This window comes from Sphaerodactylus townsendi, linkage group LG03 (assembly GCF_021028975.2).
Source record: "Sphaerodactylus townsendi isolate TG3544 linkage group LG03, MPM_Stown_v2.3, whole genome shotgun sequence".
NCBI lineage: Eukaryota > Metazoa > Chordata > Lepidosauria > Squamata > Sphaerodactylidae > Sphaerodactylus > Sphaerodactylus townsendi.
In genome coordinates this window covers 27,900,408-27,920,626 of record NC_059427.1, presented here as the reverse complement: position 1 = coordinate 27,920,626, position 20,219 = coordinate 27,900,408, and the positions used below count along the sequence as shown (strand labels likewise).

The following is a 20,219-nucleotide window of genomic DNA, read 5'->3' as shown; positions in this document are numbered from 1 at the left end:
CAGAAGAGGGCAACCAAAATGGTAAAAGATCTGGAGTCCATACCCTACGAAGAGAGGCTTAGGGAGCTGGGGATGTTTAGTCTGGAGAAGTGTAGGTTAAGGGGTGACATGATAACCATGTTTAAATATCTGAAGGGATGTCATGTCAAAGAGGGAGGAGGCTTGTTTTCTTCTGCCTCAGAGACTAGGACATGGTGAAGGAAAAGAGATTCCACCTAAACATTAGGAAGAACTTCCTGACTGTCAGGGCTGTTCGACAGTGGAATTCACTGCCTCGGAGAGTGGTGGAGTCTCCTTCTTTGGAGGTTTTTATACAGAGGCTGGATCAGCATGTCGGGAATGCTTTCATTGTGTGTTCCTGCATTGCAAGGGGTTGGACTTGATGGCCCTTGGGGTCTCTTCCAACTCTATGATTCTATGATTCTACCATCTGTGTATGCTTAAGGACCCCTACCATAAAGTTCTGACTTTAAATCTTTTTTTCATCTTTGTATATCACTCACAACATGAGAAAACACCCACATCCTTATCCATTATGTGAATGGAATATGGACAAAATGTGCTGTGTTAAAGGCAGGAGGCAGTTAGTTTGGCTCCATCCACTCCTCTAGCCCATTGAGATTATTCTGGAAGCCATGGGTCGGACACTTCTTCAACATTTTCAAGCAGGGGAAAACACAACTGTTCTAAATCCCAACCTAACTATATAGCTATTCAATTCCACTGCTCAAGAGGCAACAGTAATTGTACCAATTGAGTAAAAGGTCATAAAACGCCTGAGATAAAAAGGAAAACCAAATAAAATCACTTTTGTGCAAACTGTTTGTAAAAAAGAGAGAGAGAGAGAGAGAAATCAAGGACCTCTTTCAACTTTCAGATCTAGTCCCAAAACACTGGCAGTCAAAATGCTGAGGAAAATTTGTTATGCAAAAGGCCCTTCAAAAATCAAGGGGTATCGTAACATTTAAAGAGCTGCTAATTACGCAGAAAACCAAAGAGTTTTACCTTAGGAAAAAAACACAACTGAAACTACAGAAACAAAGAGAAATATCCTAAATAATTATCGTCTAGGAAAATTTTCAATTCAATATGCTCATGTCCTCCTGACCTAATGTATAAGAAAAAAATACCTAAAAAATGGGAATGCCACTGTGGCGTAATGATTTACAGTGCAATCCTAAACAAAGTTACGCCCTTCTAAGCTCATTAACTTCAGTTGACTTAGAAGCAAATAGCTTGGTTAAGGATTGCACTGTCAATCAGTTTGCTTTCAATTGCTGTCTGTCTTTACCTGCAGACCAGTGATGGCATGCCCTATGACGGCCACTGTCACTGGCATGCTTGGGTTCTTTGAAGAAGAGGAGTTTGGATTTATACCCCACCTTTCTCTCCTGTAAGGAGACTCAAGGGGGCTTACAAGCTCCTTTCCCTTCCTCTCCCCACAACAGACACCTTGTGAGGAAGGTGGGACTGAGAGAGTTCCAAAGGACCGTGGCTAGCCCAAGGTCACCCAGCTGGAATGTAGGAGTGCGGAAACACATCTGGTTCACCAGATAAGCCTCTGCCACTCAGTAACAGCCCTGGGAACTTGTCTCCCCCTTTCAGAACAGGGTGTTTGTTGTGAGGGGGGAAGGGCAAGGAGATTGTAAGCCCCTTTGAGTCTCCTGCAGGAGAGAAAGGGGGGATATAAATCCAAACTCTTCTTCTTCTTCTTCCTGGCCCCATCATCCTTTGTGTTCCCTTGTGGTGTGTGACTGGATGTTATGTTGACTATGGCATGTTGGCTATGGCAGGAACAAGAATGAATCAAAGCCAAGCCAGCAACAGCGTGCACCCACTGAAAACCACGAGCAGAACATAAATTCACTTCAGAAAGAACAAATTTCTATTAAATTAATTCTTTTCAGCGTGTGCAAATCACTTTATTTGGTATTGCCTTGGCTTAGACTTATAAGGTCTCTGTTCAGTTTGACTGGAATGGAGATAGAGACATGCGTAACACAGCAGTTATTGTATCTGCTGCAATATGTTCTTCTAGAAACACTGTCCAAGCTGAGAATCATTGCTTTTCTAAGTAATGTAAACTCAACTTTAACCAAGTAACATCTGTCTATTCAGTAGCTATTTGTTTGTTCCATTGAAAAGTCCCAGCAATCTAAATATGAAAGAATTCCACTTAGTGAGTTTGCTTTGATGACCTACGCTTGATAAGGAACCAGCGTGTGGCTTGAAACCCAGCTTCTTTTCAATTTAAACTGTTAAGATTTGGCCTAACAGCAACTTGAATTGGTATCTTTTCTGTGCTGTAGCACCCTGCACCAACCAAGAAGCAGCTCTTGAGAAACTGTGGGGGCTTAAAGAACAGGAATCTGCAGCTTGGAGGAAAAATGCACAGGAATTGTGGAGTCTTCTTCCCTTCCCTGACCTGGATGGCCCAGGCAGGCCTAATCATGTCAACTCTATGAAGGTAAGCAGGGTTAGCCCTGGTTAGTAATGGGATGGGAGACCACCAAGGAAGTCCAGAGTTGGCAAACCAATCACCTCTGTCTGTCTCTTGCCATGAAGACGCTATGGCCGTGGTGGCGAACCTTTGGCACTCCAGATGTTATGGACTACAATTCCCATCAGCCCCTTCCAGCATGGCCAATTGGCCATGCTGGCGGAATGATGTAGAGAGCCAGTCACTAACATCTGGAGATATAAGGTTCGCCACCATCTCTATCTATAGGTGTCAAACTTGCGGCCCCTCCAGATGTTATGGACTACAGTTCCGAAATGCCCCCTGCCAGCATCGTGCTTTGACAGGGGATGATGGGGAACTGTAGTCCATGCATATGGAGAACCTGAATATTTTCCTAGCTCTACTATGGGGTTGCCATAGGTAGGCTCTGACTCGACAGCATTTTCCATCACTTCTCAGGTGAACAACAATATCTTTCTTGTTGCACAAGAAGAATTTGCATCCAACCCAAAGTCTTTAAGAAGTGTGCGAAATTAGAACTCCAAGGCTCACGACAGAATTTGGAGGCTCTATGTACATGATTATAATCTGGAGTCTGCTGGTTGAGACAGGCTCTTTTTGCACAGTAACATTTTGGCTTTTTTTTTGTCTGCCTAGAGCTGTGGTGGCAAACCTTTGGCACTCCAGATGTTATGGACTACAATTCCCATCAGCCCCTGCCAGCATGGCCAATTGGCCATGCTGGTAGGGGCTGATGGGAATTGTAGTCCATAACATCTGGAGTGCCAAAGGTTCGCCACCACTGGCCTAGAGTGGAAAAACAAAGCCTTTCAGGGGAAAACAGTTCTTTCGTCTGCCATTTTCTGCCGCTTCAGTTTGATTCTATGTGCCACCCACCATTTTCTGATTGCCACAGATATTTTCTCCACTGGCATCGTGGCTGGGCACCATGTCAGCAACTGAAGTACATGAATGAACTCGAGTTATGCGGGCCAATTGCAGCAACATGCCACCCCCCCCACCCCCACTTTTTAAATGTTCAATGTGGTATCTTGGAAAATGCATATCTGAGCTCTGCTACTTCAGCAACACAGGTCTAGCATTTAGGCTGCCTGATAGCTTGGAAACCATGACAATGAATTCTCTGGAACTAATGTTGAATTAGCTTACTAACAAATAAGAACATAAGAACGTAAGAACAAGCCAGCTGGATCAGACCAAAGTCCATCTAGTCCAGCTCTCTGCTACTCGCAGTGGCCCACCAGGTGCCTTGGGGAGCTCACATGCAGGATGTGAAAACAATGGCCTTCTGCGGCTGTTGCTCCCAATCACCTGGTCTGTTATAAACAGTGACACAGGCATAAACATGCCATACACACTATATCTCTCCTGGATTTGACTCAGCTGTATCCATGGTAGTTCTATGCTTTTACACCAATCTGAATTTGATTGACACCTTTTTTCTACCTGACTCCAAACATGGTCAAGATCAGAGAACTTAGCTTTAAACTCCCCACCTCCACCCCCAAATAACATTTTTAGGCCAGGTAAAAGCAGCACGGCAGTTTGGAAAAGAAAGCTTGTTAAATGGCAGAGTCTCTTTCCATGCATAGGCCAGCCTTGTCTCAGCAGTGCAAGATGTTCACGACAAGATAATTTCAGTTGACTAACAAATGAGTCAATTCTATTTCAGAGAGACATGGCGAGGAATACACAGTGTTTAATTAACATTGCCCTTCTTGTTTGAAAACAGGTTCCCTCCCCCTTTCTCTCTACAGTGCCCCCCAGTTTCACTGCACCGATGATATGCAAAATATCCCAGGGAGACAAACAGATACCCTCGTTGGGTAATACTGACACTTGATGATCCAGGGAAATTAGAAAAGTGTTCAAGGGACGGATAGATCCCTGGCTCCAAATTAGGCCGTATTGTGCTGTAATCACCCAAGCTGCTAACCAGTTTGTCGACAATCTGCTGCTCAAATACCTAATTTGAATTCTGGAATGGGTAGTCTGACGATGTGGTGCTCGTCAGTTTGCATGCTACTCTCCGATGAAGCCACTTAATGAATATTAAATTATTATTTTTAAAAGGGAACAACATAACAAAAAAAATCTTTATTTTTCAAGTGTGTGATATGACCAACAGCCATCTCATTAATGTTGATATTTGCAACTAAAATGGCTAAAAAAAAAAGTGGAGGAGAATATACAAAATGGATCAGAAGAGTTGAAAAGCAACTGCATGCTGACAATATAACATACTGAATATTACTGTGATCATCAACTTAGTATTGGTTCTGATTCACTACTTTACTAATCAGATAACTGTCCTGCAACCAACTAATTTAAAATGTCAGATTTTATAAGTGTTGATGGTTTTACTTTTAGGGGATGAGTTTCAATTAATTTTTAATTGTATTGTTGGTTTATTATTTTAATACATATGCTGTTTTATACTGTTAGCGTCTTCGAGCGGGAGTTTGGAGAAGGGGCATGCAAATAGCCAAACAAATACATAGTGGAACATAAAGGATTCCTCAAAAGATGCAGGAAAATCACAGCCTAAAAACAGATTTCAATAGATATACAAGCACCACGTTGCAGTCAAAGACTTTCCTATTTCTCTCTGGCAGGATATGGGATCTAAAAAAGGTTTACAGGATACTTTGGGCACAGAAGAAGATAAACCTTGCTTCCTGAAACATAAATTCAGTAAGTGCTGCAGGTGTTTCTCACTTCAAAAGTCTGACTGGGAGTTTTGGGAGTTTCTGAAGTATAACTGCAAAAAAGAGAGCAATGTACAATGTCCAAGTCAGCAATCTAGTCACTGAAGCTGGCCAAGTCTTATTATGCCCTTTTCTTGGCCACATTTATATTGCCAGATTTATCAGATGATCATAGTTCTAAAAAAATCAGCTATTATTGAAAGGGCATTTTGGAACATGCCTCCAAAATGTTCCGAAATGATAACTTGAACAATACCATAATTCGTCTGATTATCTAACTAGGGCTCATTCCGCACATGCAGAATAATGCACTTTCAAACTGCTTTCAGTGCTCTTTGAAGCTGCGCGGAATAGCAAAATCCACTTGCAAACAGTTGTGAAAGTGGTTTGAAAATGCATTATTTTGCGTGTGCGGAAGGGGCCAAGATTAGGATCCAATTTATGTTGGGCCTGGACTGGATTGGAGGTAGAAGCGTAACACAAGACTAAAAGAAACTCAAAACATCTTTATTCATCAGCTCCAACACGGAGTCTTTGAAGCACTAGCAGAAATAGGATTTCCAATAAGCTCAACTCTTCATCATTTATGGTCATACTGAAGCATTCCAGTCACCACTACTGACCCAAACAAATGAAGCACTCCATCTATTGCATTAGGATAAATCTGGATTACCCTTTTCCAGGACACTAAAATTGGCATTTTTAAGAGATCAGATTAAGTGGTCTCCAAAGTACCCAACTGTTTCTGAAAAGACTCCAGGGGACTAGTGCCAGCTCCTTAATCACAAGAGCTTGCAGTCATTATCATATAAAAATGCAGATGGGATTTACCCTCCCGACTCAAATCGCATACAAGCACTATTCACAAAATGGCTCAGTGATGCTAACTACTGTAGTTAGAATTATTCCATAATTTTCAGACTCCATTATCAAAAGTTCAAAACACATTTGCTAAAGCTTAATGAACAGATTTAATACATTTTTTAAAACAGGAGCTAATGTGTATGCAAATTAGGAAAAGGTTTTTTAAAAAATGTTGTACCTACTGTTTTAGGAAAAGTGCATTATGTCTTTAGGATTTTTTAAAAAATTACATTGCCAGCGTATTCAATTTAGATACTTTTGCATTTAAACAATAGAGACAATCAAGTCATTTTTCTAGTTTATATTTAAATTCAGAACTGGAATACTATAAATGCTAATTAAATACTCACTATAATGACAAAAATGAAGAGGCAACCTTACTGCAGGCTAATTTCAATTTGCAAATTACAATGTTTTGCTAGGAGAGTGGAAACTGTATCTAATATCTTTAAGAAAACTGAATAATCATTATCCATTCACCTTTTAAAAACATTTTAATACCCTTTTATCTGGGTTGATTATAACTGAGATACAATTGTTTTTTTCTGACAAACAGGTTGCAGAGTTAAATTAAATTTCACCAAAGTCAAATTAGATGCGGTTTGCAGATGCAAATTTCAATAGTAATATGAAAGAAAAAACTAAAATGAATGTTAGTAAATCAGAGCTATTCCTTTTTAAACAGTATGGTCGGCACAAAGAATTTTTATTGTACCTATTTAAATTTAGAGAAGGATCATATGTTATGGGAAGAATGCTGGAATAACTCCTGCTGCTCTGGTATCCAAGGCCTTGTTTTAAATTATGTACTTTGAGGTAAAAATTGTCAGCTCTAGTTCAGTAGTATTCAGGGACATCTAACTTCCTCTGGGTCATGTCCATACAGCGTGTTATCTTCTACAGTCTCTCTTTTACAGTTCAAACTGAATGCCAAACTATATGTGACAGATAGTTATTTGATTCATCTACCTGGGAAACTACAATAAGAAGTGGGAAAACCAACTGGTTTATGCCTTTTGCCCACTCAAATTCAGCCTCTTAATGGCTTTTCTCCCCAAAAGCCATAAGTTACATCTATCCATTGCATACTCATGTATCCCTATGTTAAGGCACTTTCGCACATGCAGAATAATACACTTTCAATTTACGGTACTTTCAATGCTCTCTGCATCTGGATTTTACTGTGCGAAATAGCAAAATCCACTTGCAAACAATTGTGAAAGTGGATTGAAAGTGCATTATTCTGCATGTGCGGAAGTGCCCTTAGAGGTATTGTCGAAGGCTTTCATGGCTGGATTCAACTGGTTGTGGTGGGTTTTCCGGGCTGTGTGGCCCTTAGAGGATTTTATTTTGGCTTTGCTTTCAGCTAAGCATGCTTGAGTCATCTGGAACAGTTCTGCGGGGCATTAGCTTGCTCTTTTGTGGGGGGTGGGGGGAGTACAGATCTGATGTGGGCAAACTGCTCTATATCCTATAGGATTATTAGAACAGTTTTGATAAGATTATAGCTTCAAAAATTTTATTTTCCCATCTGACATTTTAGAACTAGGTGGTACTACACTACAAGCACATCTATTTCAGAGACACAAACAATGGAAGGTTAGTAAAAATTGTCCATCCATTTGACCTTTGCCCCTCACCTGTTCCCCTTCTTTCCTCTGTCGTGAGAAGAAGGCACTTCACGGAAATATCGGGGCAAGCCCTGGGACTTTAGTTTGTTACACCCTCTAAATAAAAAGAAACAAAGAAGTATATAAAACTTATAAACCTCTTGTCATCTCCCGAAAACTAATGCAGTAGTATGCATCCCCTAAGACTGAAAGCACGTATCAGTAGGGATGAAAATTTCATTTAATAATGAAAGTGTTCACACCACCAAAATGTTACTGTGACAACCACTCTCTTCTTGTTTTGTGAATAAATATATGCACAAAATACTGTTTATGTCTTCCTTTCTTTCCAAGGTATATATCGCTGCCACCAGGAATTTATTTCCAACCACACACCCCTTTCCCACCAAAGTATTGTGTCTGAGCTCTAGTACAGTTTCAAAGGCCTATGTGCACCTGAGAAAGATACCCTCATATGTCACTGGAGTAGGAGCCCCAGTTGAACAAATTAAAACTTTATTTTTTTTCCTGCTTAATGTTTATAAGATGTGATGTATCTAATTTCTACTGGAAATAAAGGGTAGCAATAACCCGTGGCTGAGGTGACCCAAACTTTCACTTCCCATAACTCCCTCAATTTCAGCTTCCTTTTCCTTCTCACTTCAGATACTTACTGTGTCTAATTTTTGAGGTACTGGCCTCTTTCACTCATTTAACTCTTCTCTTCTTCAACTCAGGTATTTATCAACTTCTCTTTATCTTCCTCTTATCACTCTGTGACCATATTCGGATCTGTCGCCCCTTTTGGTCTCCCAATATCTTCTATGTGTGTGCTACTTATTTTGTCGCACTGTTTATGATTTCATGTAACACTAGGAAGGATTCTAATCAGAAATCTGTTTTCTTCACTGTCTAAGCCAGGGGTAGGGAACCTGCGGCTCGAGAGCCGCATGCGGCTCTTCTGCCCTTGCACTGCGGCTCCATGAGCCGAGCTGCTGGCCCCATCCTTGCCTGCCCTGCAGGCAGCAGGGCGGACGCATCCATGCGCTTCTCAGAATGAGCGGAGTAAAAGGTAAAAAAAACCCCAATATATACAGTGTTATCTTTATTTTAAATGTCAAAAATTATTTGTGGCTCCAAGTATTTTCTTTTCCCATGGAAAACGGTTCCAAATGGCTCTTTGAGTGTTAAAGGTTCCCTACCCCTGGTCTAAGCTGTTAACATTATACTGCTGTCTGTTACCTTCCTTCTTTCAGCCCCCTTTTTCTAAATTGACAGCCTCCTCCCTCTCTCTGCAAAACCCTACGCTGTCTTTCTCCAGTATTAAGCAAGCACCTTGTTCTCTTATTCCTCTCTTTCATCCCTGCCCTTTCTTCTGTGACTTACCTCTCATTTAAAGGAACACATTCTTAACACTTTAAATCATTACAATCATAATTTAAACGTTAGCGATAATCTGTCTGGACTGCATACACCTTACATATTATCAGCACTGCTACTTATTTTTGTTAAGAAAAATTAACGTGCTAATAGGCTGCACTGCCAGGCCTGCACGAAGACAATAAACAGCTAGGCACAGAAGATCCTGGAACGCGGTTAACCCTTTGCCAGTTTTCCCTGTTTTGGAAAAACCTTTAAATGTTTATATAATACATAAATGGTACATGAATCCTTGTCATGTTTGATCAGTTAAATGTTTAATGTTTTATGTCTCTACATGTCAGGTTCCTCTCTTGCTGAAAGAAGCAAATGATAGCACTCGGGAGATACATTTATTGGAACATGTCCTTTACCTTGCAATACAGAAAGGTTGGGGAGGCAGAGAAAAAAACACTGGAACACTGGCAGAGGAAGAATAACAAGATCATGGAAGATGGAGTGAGGAGGGCCTGTGGATACAAAGAAATGGCATGGGAAAGAAAAGGTAAGTGCTGGTCATCAGTGACTCTCTGGTGATGGGTAAGGCATGTCATGTGCTCCAGCCTGAGCACCAGAGAGGGGCACTGGGAGGGGAAGGTGGGGGGGGTGGCTGGCAGGGGCACTGGGAGGGGAAGGTGGGGGGGTGGCCGGCAGGAGCACTGGGAGGGGAAGGTGGGCGGTGGCAGACAGGGGCACTGGGAGGGGAAGGTGGGGGGGGTGCCCGGCAGGGGCACTGGGAGGGGAAGGTGGGGGGGGCGGCAGGGGCACTGGGAGGGGAAGGTGGGGGTGGCAGGCAGGGGCACTGGGAGGGTAAGGTGGGCGGTGGCAGGCAGGGTGTTGTTTGCCGGGGCAAAGCTTAAAGATATTGCAGACTGAATGCCAAAACTGCTAAACCCATGTGTGATGGTCCACATGGGAATGAACAACATGGCCATGAACACCATCACACAAATCAAGGTTGACTATGAAGTTCTCATGAGGAAGTTGAAGGGAATGGGTACACAGGTGGTATTCAGGTGGTATATTCTTTGATCCTTCCCATCAGAGGAAGAGGAATGCTAAAGGACAGAAGATAATAGTCAACCACTAGCTGTACTGGTGGTGCTGGCAGGAGCAGTTTGTGTTCTGGGAGTTTGCAGAGCCCTCGTTTATCATCTTCTTGGAGGGCCTCTTGGAGGACAAGAGAAGTGTTACAAGAATAGATGAGGGCAAATGTTATCCAGGTCTTCAAAAAAGGGGGAAAGGATGACCCAGGAAATTACAAGCCAGTCAGTCTGACCTCTAACCCATAGAAGATATTGCAGTAGATTTCAAATCTGTGAGCATCTGAACAACAACTTGCTGATCTGTGGAAGCAAGCTTGGAATTTCCCCCAAGAAGTCCTGCCAGACCGATCTTGTTTCCTTCCTTCTTGATCAAGCAACTGGCTTACTGGATCCTGGGAATGACATCAATGTTTTTACCTGGATTTCAGTGAAGCTTTTCACATTATGTTTTGGGAAGTACAAATGGAGGACTGTGACACCATATTGGAAGAGGTGGTGAACATCTCAGAAGTCAGAGGTAGAATTCAATAGGGTCTGAACACACTGGAAAATTGGGTGGACGTGAACAAGATGTGATTCAGGGTAAGTGCAGCATTCTACATCTGGGTAACAAAAATGACAAGCCCAAATACTGAATAAGGCAGTAGTGTATACGAATAAGATCTTGGGCTATGGGTGCACTGTAAGCTAATTATGAGCAGTCAATGTGATGCAGATGCAAAAAAAGCTAATTTGGTCTTGGGGTATATCAACAGAGGTATAGCAAACAAATTACAAGATGTCATCATTCCGCTGTATGCTGCACCACACTGGTCAGGCTGCACCTGGATTACTGTGTGAAGTCCTGGAGGCCTCACTTCAAAAAAGGTTGGGGACAAAATGGAGCAGGAGCAGAAGAGAATGATCAGGGTCCTGGAGACCTACGAGGGAAGGTTGAGGGATTGCTCTCCTCAAGCATTTAAACGGCTGTCACTTAGATGACCTTTTTTTTTAACAGTAAGTGTAGTTCAGCAGTGGAATCGGCTGCCTAGGGAGGTGGTGAGCTCCCCCTCACTGGCAATCTTCAAGCAGCAGGGTTCTGTGGTACCCTGGGGTGCCGTGAGCATGTCCCAGGGGTACCGCGGCAATGCTACCAGTCCCCCTCACTTTTGCGGTGTCTTCCGCTGGTGCCAGCAAGGACATGGAGCTGGCCCAGGGGGCAGGACGTGCCGCAAGGTCAGCAGCCACTTCCCGCCCCACAGTGCTTCCCTTCACCCTGGGAGGAGAAGGAGGTAGGGGGTACAGGTGGCAGGCAGGGGCACTGGGAGGGGAAGGTGGGGGTGGCAGGCAGGGGCACTGGGAGGGGAAGGTGGGGGGTGGCAGGCAGGGGCACTGGGAGGGGAAGGTGGGGGGGGGCAGGCAGGGGCACTGGGAGGGGAAGATGGGGGGAGATGGCAGGGGTACCGTGAGATATGAAGAATGAAGTCAAGGCTACTGTGAGGTCGAAAATGTTGGGAAACACTGAGCTAGACTAACACTTGTTGGGGATGCTTTAGGCTGATCCTGCAACAAGCAGGAGGTTGGACGATGTGGCCTATATGGCCCCTTCCAATATGATTCTATAACTTCTAAGAAGAGAGGTTCATGATTTCACAGCTGGTAAAATACCAAGGGCCAGCCATGTGCATATGCCCACAAAAGTGAAACTCTGGATCTAGTAGAGGGCAATTGACTTCAGTAAGTTTTTTTTTCTTGCTATGGTAAAAGGAAATTTGACATTGCTGGTTCTGGTGGGTTTTCTGGGCTGTGTGGCCGTGGTCTGGTGGTGTATCACAGAGGGAAGTCTGTTACACACTGTGTTTGTTTCCAGCTTCTCTGAAGATGCCAGCCACAGATGCAGGCGAAATGTCAGGAACAAGATCGACCAGACCACGGCCACACAGCCCGGAAAACCCACCAGAACCAGTTGAATCCGGCCATGAAAGCCTTCGACGATACTTTGATATTGCTGTTCGTGTATATTACTATTAACAAGTGTGATATAACAGCCATTGTGTCAAACTAGGGCTAGGGAGACCTGGATTCAAACTCCCACTCTGCCATGGAACTCAGCTGATAACTTGGGCCTATAATTATTTCACAGCCTACCCAACATTATAGGATAAATAGGAGGGAAAGGAAAAAAGAGAAGGGAGATTCCTGTGCTTGCAAGTTCTCTGGAGGAAGGTTAGGATGAAAGATAGAAGACTGTTCTGATTTAACTTTCAACCGGTAATGAGACATTAGAACCAGGCAAGGGTGTAAGAGTGTCGTTACAGGCATTAAAAGTTGTTTAATGTAATCCTGAAGTGATTGCTTTATTGTATTTTTCCTTACTGTATAATTTTTGAATGTGTGACAATTACCGGCATCCCCATTCAACAAAAAGCGCGCTAGCATTATCTTTGAAAAATACAGATTTCAAAAGTATCGGTACAATAAAAAGAATATTGGAAAAGGTAGCTTCTTAAACAAATCTAATAACAGAGTCATGATGGGGGGGCCATAAACGTCTAAGCAAATCACACGCACACATATTAACCTAACCCCCATAGTATTGTTAAGTATGTTTAGAAGGTTTAACGATGGTGGGGTGTGGCGGAGGGAGAGGCACTAAAGTGAGGATGAAATACTTTGCTCAAAACCTGGAACAGGCAGAGCAGGACCAATTCAGCAGGGGGGCGGGGGGGCTTGTTACTATAGCAACTCAAAACTCTCGTGAATTCAGAACAAGTCGAGAGTTACTGAGCAGAAGGTTGCCAGGACCTTGCAGAAGGAGATAGCTTGTGATGAGGGCGCCGCTGTGCACAGCTGCATTTTGCTCGACAGGCCACTCAGGCTGAGAAAGAGGGAGAAAAGCATACGACTAACCTCTCTGAATGACTGTGAAACCAGAAGACCTTTTGAGTTGCGCGCAACAAGTGCGTGCCAGATAGCATGGTAGGCCAGATCTGACAAAACTGAGACCCATGACGCTCTGGATCTGGGAAGTTCACATGTTTTTTCATATGGTCCAAGAAGGCAAAACACGGATAGTTGAAAGGAAAAACCAACTAATTATGCTGTGTGTATCAGCCTCAACTGGAAGCATATGGATTGTTTACATCATCTCAAATATCAGAGTGTGGAAACACGGGGAAGATGAATCTCCTACGAATAGTCACCAGACTTTGAATGGGATAAAACATTGTTGTGCTTCCCTGTAACTGTTGGTCATCAAGTGGTCTTTTGTACAAGAACACATTGAGACACTGGGCCTTTCCCCACTCTCGTTGTTCCCCTCTATGCCGCGCGCTGCTCTCAGCACGCAGCACCCCAGGCGCGCGCCGGCCATCCCCACGACCCCGTGCTCTGCGCGGGGCCATCAAAAGGCGCCGTTAAGAAGAGCGCCTGGGATGCTGCGTGCTGAGGGGCGCGACAGCAGCAGCTTCGGGTGGCTGCGCTGTTGCCGCCCCTCTCAGTGGGGAGTGCCGAGGGACCCCGCGCTACTCTCCTCGAGTAGCGCGGGGCTTAAGGTAAATGGGGAAAGGCCCTGTGTGTGCGCAGGTCAGCCGCAGAAAAGATTTCCAGAGCTTTCTAGCAGACTACGAGTGCCCCTCCTAACCCTCATGTCTTTCCACCAAAACAATCACATGATCAGGAGGAGGGATGCTATACCCCGATTTCTCTCCATCAATCCATCTATCCAACCACCCAAGTCACCAAGAAACTAAGGTTCCAGAGAGTTCAAAGCAGGGCAGGAGAGAGGGATGTGTGCTTGTACAGAGGACCACTCAAAAAGCAACAGTTACAGGTAAGTGCAACCTCATTTTCACTGTCATGGCTTCTTTGCCGTCCTACATTTGATCCTGCAGAGAATTTTCATGAATGCTTTTCACCAGTTTTCCCCTCTTGCTGCAGACTTTCAGCTCCCCCGTCACATTAGGGGCTTGGGGGGTTCCTGAACCACAGGAACAGTATTTCGAGGAGCGTTTTGGTCCGCAGCTTGTGTGGGGAGATGAATATGTTTCACTGGATCCAAGCCATTATGTTGGTGTACATGCAAATAAACAGATTACACCAATAGGGAAGAGGCAGAGGAGCTCATACTCCATAGAGTTGCCTACATTAGCAGGCTGGTTTTAAGACTCTGGCCCTTTCCGCACGAGCTAATTATCCTGGGGTGGGGCGGGATTAAACCCGGTTGGGGTAGGAATTTCCCACGGTTCCCGCCCCTAAACTGGGCCAATCCTGCTTTAAACCCCCCAAGGCGGGATATTTGAGAATTTCAAATATCCGACCTTGGCTCCGGGGCTAAGTAAATGGCCCCGGCGGGGAGGCAGGTTGATGGCAGCTGCGTTGGCCCCTTCCCCCCCACCTGCGTGGCTATGCAGGCGCGGGGGCTGGCTGGTTGCCACTGTGACACCAGCCTGTTCATGGATTGGGGATCACCGGGGTGCAGGGAGGCAGGGAGGCAGGGAGCAGCCGCAGCTCCATGCGAAGCCACAGTGGCAACCCGCCCTGGGTCATGCAAACGGCCTGGGGTCATCGTGTATCCCAGCTACCTGCTGGGATAAATGGCCCATGCGGAAAGGGGCTCTGAGAGGACTGGGGACTGAATATTTATTCAAGACACTCCTTCTTGATCAGGAGCAGCAGTGGCGTAGGTCAGGAGCAGCAGTGGCGTAGGAGGTTAAGAGCTCATATATCTAATCTGGAGGAACCGGGTTTGATTCCCAGCTCTGCCGCCTGAGCTGTGGAGGCTTATCTGGGGAATTCTTCTGAGCTCTCTCAGCCCCACCCACCTCACAGAGTGTTTGTTGTGAGGGGGGAAGGGCAAGGAGATTGTAAGCCCCTTTGAGTCTCCTGCAGGAGAGAAAGGGGGGATATAAATCCAAACTCTTCTTCTTCTTCCTTCTCATTGTAACCTGCACCAATATAACTATTTTCTCAGCTGGAGAAAGAACAGTTAAACCTATAACAGTTTTGCAAGCTACGTGACATATGAATGTAATGAAGTAGCATGTTAAGATTCTGTTTTATAAACTGGAAGACCAAGTGTAAACCAATGAATTCACCTGAAAATTACAGCACACCTTCTGTAAAAGGACCCCCCCCCACATTATTGTTTATTGGTTCTGGACTAGTACGTTTAGAAGAAAATTGAGGCGGGAAGGTGGGCTGCAATGCCTATCAGCAGCTTAAATGGAGCTACTAAATAGGTGTGCCTTTCTGCTATGGGCTGCAGGTGACATCTGCCACCACTTTGCTCTCCAGCAAGGCTGAGTGCCTAGAGATGTGGCAGAAAGGAGTAAGCAATAGGTTAATGGTCTATCTGCTGACTAAATCTGCAACTGAAACAACAGGGTAAAAAGAGCAGATTTCTCCCACATGAATGGAGTGAGAGGCAAGATGAGAATTGGCGGGGTTACACTTGCACTTTCTAGTGTCTCTGGAGGAAAATGGTCTGTTCAAACAGTACTATCAGTGCCTGCGTGATTCTCTCCACAGGTGAGGCTGGCCAACTGCCCCCATTGCTTTCCTTTCAAAGGCTGGGTAAATGGCAGCTATGGGACTTGCGTACGAGGGAGCAATTAAATCTTTCTCAAAGACCTAATCATCTCTAACCAACGCTGCAAGCTTGCTTTGCTCTGCCTGAGTTATCAGCGGTAGTGCCTCAAATAAACAATCCTGCTTGAATGTCAGCATATTAGCCAGAAGACAGTTCAATTTTGCAAGGCAGTCACACTGCTTTGTCTTCTGGGTCCCAGGGGTGGAGGGCTGAAGTAATTCATGGGCGATTTGTGTTGACCAATGAGCGCTGAGCAGCCAAACCCTCCGAAGCTGCACTTGTGAATTAATTTCTTCCTCTTAGCCAGAAGTCAGAAGTGGCTATAATTCAACTCCCATCTTAAACGCTGCTGTTTCTGAACCCCTGAAATGTTAATTGCTTCTTTATATTATCTGCTTATTTCACCCTGTTAAGCTGCCATCTACACCAGGGCTCTGTATAAAATGAAGGAAGCTAATCCAAAGGGAGGCAATGAAAAGGTCACACGTTACACTAAATGCCTTTCTTCAAAACGTCAAAACGCCACATGTTGATCTTGCACAATTCTTTTCACTTTGATGACACGGCACCATTTCCCAGGTCTCTCTTTCCAGAATGCTGTAAGCACAATGAAATGCTCAGTAGCAATGTTTATCCAAACCATGAGCAGGGCACTGTATCCCACTATGTAGACTATGCAGCCGCTACACACAGTTATATGCCTACACTTATGGGAAGAAGTGTAATTTTATGTTTTTATCTATTTAGAACAGGGATCCCCAACCTTCTTAAGCTTATGGTCACTTTTGGGAGTCTCGTACAGGGTGGTGAGAGCTACCACAAAATGGCCCACCACTGGAGGAGGAGCCAACTACAAAATGGCCCACCAGTGGAGGAGGAGCCAACTACAAAATGGCCCACCACTAGAGGAGGAGCTAACGACATAACGGCCCACCAGAAGAGGTGGAGCCAACCATAAAATGGCCTGCTGCAAGTAGTAGAGCCAATCACAAAATGTCCGGGTTATGCAGAACTCTATTAGCAACACTTCCAACATTTCAAGTTGTGGCACTATCTAACAATATGACTTATTAAAATTAATATATCATTTTAAAATTGAACATCCACAGCCTCATTTTCTTTGACAAATAATGAAAATGCCCAGAGGTGCTTGCTATTCTACTATCAGCGAGGAAACCAAGCAATCTCTTGTGAAAATAAGCCTGAATAATCACCATCAAATACTGACTGAATGTGTTTTTAACTCTCAATCTCTGAGCTTGCTGTCTTCAACATAAGAAGATACTTATTAATCTAATTGGCACAGGAAAATTCTACATATGATTTAATCCATTGGTATCAACCTTGACCTTTTGGTACAGTCTGACCAAGCTAACAACTTGCAAGCAATAACACAAAAAATACAAGATCATGAAATAGTAACTTTATTCCCCCAAGAACCAAAAATTTGCTCTCCCCAATATCTAGGTATACAGTTTAACCATAATACTACTCTATCTTATTTGTCTGTTCTTGACTCTCCTTCTCACAGACACGCCTTCATGTTGGCTAGACTGAACTCTTTTCCATCATCTGTCCTCTCTGGAAGGTACTTCCATGTTCCTTACTCTAAATGACTCTGCTCCTGTCGAGGGGAAACACCCAACTTGATTTCCCACCTACTCTTTGATGGTCAGATTTGTAACAACCTGTGGGAGAGGTAAATGCAACTTTGCCTTCGCAATTGTGTCTTCAATGTACTAACACATGGGAGAGTAGCAAGCTCACCTACCACGGAGGTGGGTGTGGGCTTGTAAATGAAATGACTGAGGATTTGGGAAAAAAACTGGTAGGGTGATGTCTTGGGACCAGAGGTATATTGAGGGAAAATGGCGCCCGGGGCAACACCTGCTCTGGCACTCCCCCCACTTACCCAAGTTGCCAGGACCCACCTCCATTGGAGCAGAGGAGCCAGTCGCCCACGACTCACTACAAGGGGCACTCCATGGGCTGGCAGAGCCAAGAGTCAGCGGTGTGACTTGGCAGAAGCTGTTGGGCTCCAGCACCCCAGAGAGGGAGTGGGACAGGCACCGGCCTCCCACTGTCTCCCAATGGAGATGGGGAGGCAGCAGCAGCTGGTGCTAGGTCCCAGCCACTTGGCAAGCTGCGGGCTGCTATGGCCCCCCACCTGCATCGGAGCAGAGGCCGTGCCTGCCTTGCTTCAGGGGTGCCTGGGCTGTGGGCCTGTGGCTTGCCAAGTCGCTGGAACCTGGTACTGGCAACTTGGCAAGCCATGGGTCCACCCCCCCTGGAGTGAGGCAGGAGCGGCCTCTACTCCGATGCAGGTGGGGGAGCGGCAGCAGCCAGCACTGGGTTCCAGCGACTTGGCAAGCTGTGGGCTGCTGCCATCCCCCCACTCCATCGGAGCGGAGGCCGCACCTGCCTCACTCCAGGGGTGGTGGCAGGCCCACAACTTGCCAAATTGCTGCAACCCAGGCAGGCCCACAGTTTGCCAAATTGCCATGACCCGGCCAGAGGGACATGTGCAAGCTCCCAGCTTAATCATTTGGGGGGCACTATTTTGCGTCCCCCATGTGATCTACTGGGTGGCACCTGGGGTCAATTGAAAATACAGAACAAAGGTCAACAGGTATGTGGAATGCACAAATAGCAGCAAAGTGAACCTTGATAAAAGAAGGGACCAAACCTATACCCTTCAACAAATGCCAAAAAGTAAAATAAAGGACAGGTTTCAAGTCTAAGACTTTGGGATTGTGATCAACGGATAAGGTTTGTCCACTTGGAGGCATAGGGCTTCTGTGCTGAGAATTTTTGTGCAACTTTGCCTAAATGTGAATGAGCCATGCCATCAGGTGCAGAGAATGAATGTCATGGTAGCAGAGGCGTAGCTAGACCAGAGTGCACCTGGTGCACACTCTGGCTTTTTTGGGCCCCCTGCCCCGCCCCCCCGCAGCACCCCATCCCACTTACTTTTAGGAAAGGAGCAGGCTGGAGAAGAAGGCCGGAAGCCAGCCTGCGTTGCCTGGGCCTGGTGGGAACTACATTTCCCAGGAGCCCCTGGGAAATGTAGTTCCAATCAGGCCCAGGAAACGCAGGCAGGCTTCCGGCCTGCTCCATTCCTAAAAGTAAGTGGGGTGGTGCGCCACGGGAGGGAGGGGGCGCCGCGGGGGGCGGGGATGCTGCGGGGGGGGCACAGGGGGGCGGGATTTTTCTGCCCCCACATGACTAGAAGTGGTGCGTCTGGTGCGTCGCGCACCCCCCGCCCCCTGGTGGCTTTGCCACTGCATGGTAGAGAATGTTCTCTATCACAAGAAGGTTGTCCTCTACTGAAAGGATGCTGAAATTTCCAAGATATCCTGAGGAGTATGGGAAATCATAATCTCTTTGACGAATAAGAGGCTATGAGGGTCAAAGTTGGCTGACTGGAGACCTCCTTTGCTATGATTGTGTGAAGAAGATGGAAGGGCGGGAAAGCATAATAAAAGTGACCCGACCTATGTAACTGAAAAGCATCTCACAATGAACTCTTGCTCATTCCTACCTCACAACAGAAGAGAGGTACTTTCAATTGACCTTGGCGGCAAATAGGTCTACATGAGGGAATTCCCATTCTTTGAGAATGGGAATTAAAAACTGAAGGTTCAGGGACCACTTGTGAGTGGCAGAAACCTATCAGCTGAGGAAATTCCCAGTGGTGTTGGGTCTTTCCAGCCATATGAATGGCCGCAAGGGAAACATCGCATGATATGGCCGGTCACCATAATCAGGAGGTCTCAGCATCGAGGAGACAGAGATTGACAATACAAAGAGACATCAGACTGACAAACCAAGGAGTCAGATAAGTGTGTTGGCTTCAAGGCAAGGACGACGATGTATAAACCGGGGTATCCGTGTATGGATGTGTTGGCAACGAGTCCTGTAGTCAGAGGGGCCCCTTCCGCACCTGCAGAACAATGCACTTTCAATCCACTTTCACAATTGTATGTAAGGGGATTTTGCTACTTCGCACAGTAAAATCCAGCTGCAAAGTACACTGAAAATGGATTGAGAGTTATTATTCCGCATGTGCAGAAGGGGACAAAGTTAGCAGTGTGGCCTGAGAGGTATTTTCACCTTTTTAGCAGGGCTCCAGCAGCCTGTGCATCCACTAAAGCTGCGTCAGAGGACAACCTAGGTCAGGGGTCACAGCCTGAACTATCTCGCGGCTTCTGCCAGCATGTTCAATTACGCTGGTAGCTGATGGGGAACTACAATTCCTGAACATCTGAGAGCCGAGGTTCCTACCCTGACCTAGGTGCCAGCATGGCCAATTGAGCCATGCTGGTGAGAACTGATAAACCGGAGTTCCCTGGCTATTTGAGCCCTCTAATAGCTTCAAGACAGGGACTGAAGAAGCTGAGGCTTTGAAGACTTACTGAAAGGAGTATTCACTGAAATGAGAGCCTTAAGCCTCAAAGCCCATTTATATCTGGTCTTTGAAGTGAAGAGTTTGCAAGAGGGGCATGTATCACAGACATAAGG

At 45.4% G+C, this 20,219-nt stretch overlaps 1 protein-coding gene across 1 annotated transcript in view; it reads right to left on the bottom strand.

Moving 5' to 3' along the window:
* The window catches only part of PTPRG (protein tyrosine phosphatase receptor type G), a 703,641-nt gene that overhangs the window by 78,854 nt on the left and 604,568 nt on the right, over positions 1-20,219 (bottom strand). Inside the window, exon 11 of the mRNA XM_048487318.1 lies at positions 7,695-7,781. Within this exon, the coding sequence (XP_048343275.1) occupies positions 7,695-7,781 (87 nt within the window). The remainder of the gene's footprint in view (positions 1-7,694; positions 7,782-20,219) is intronic.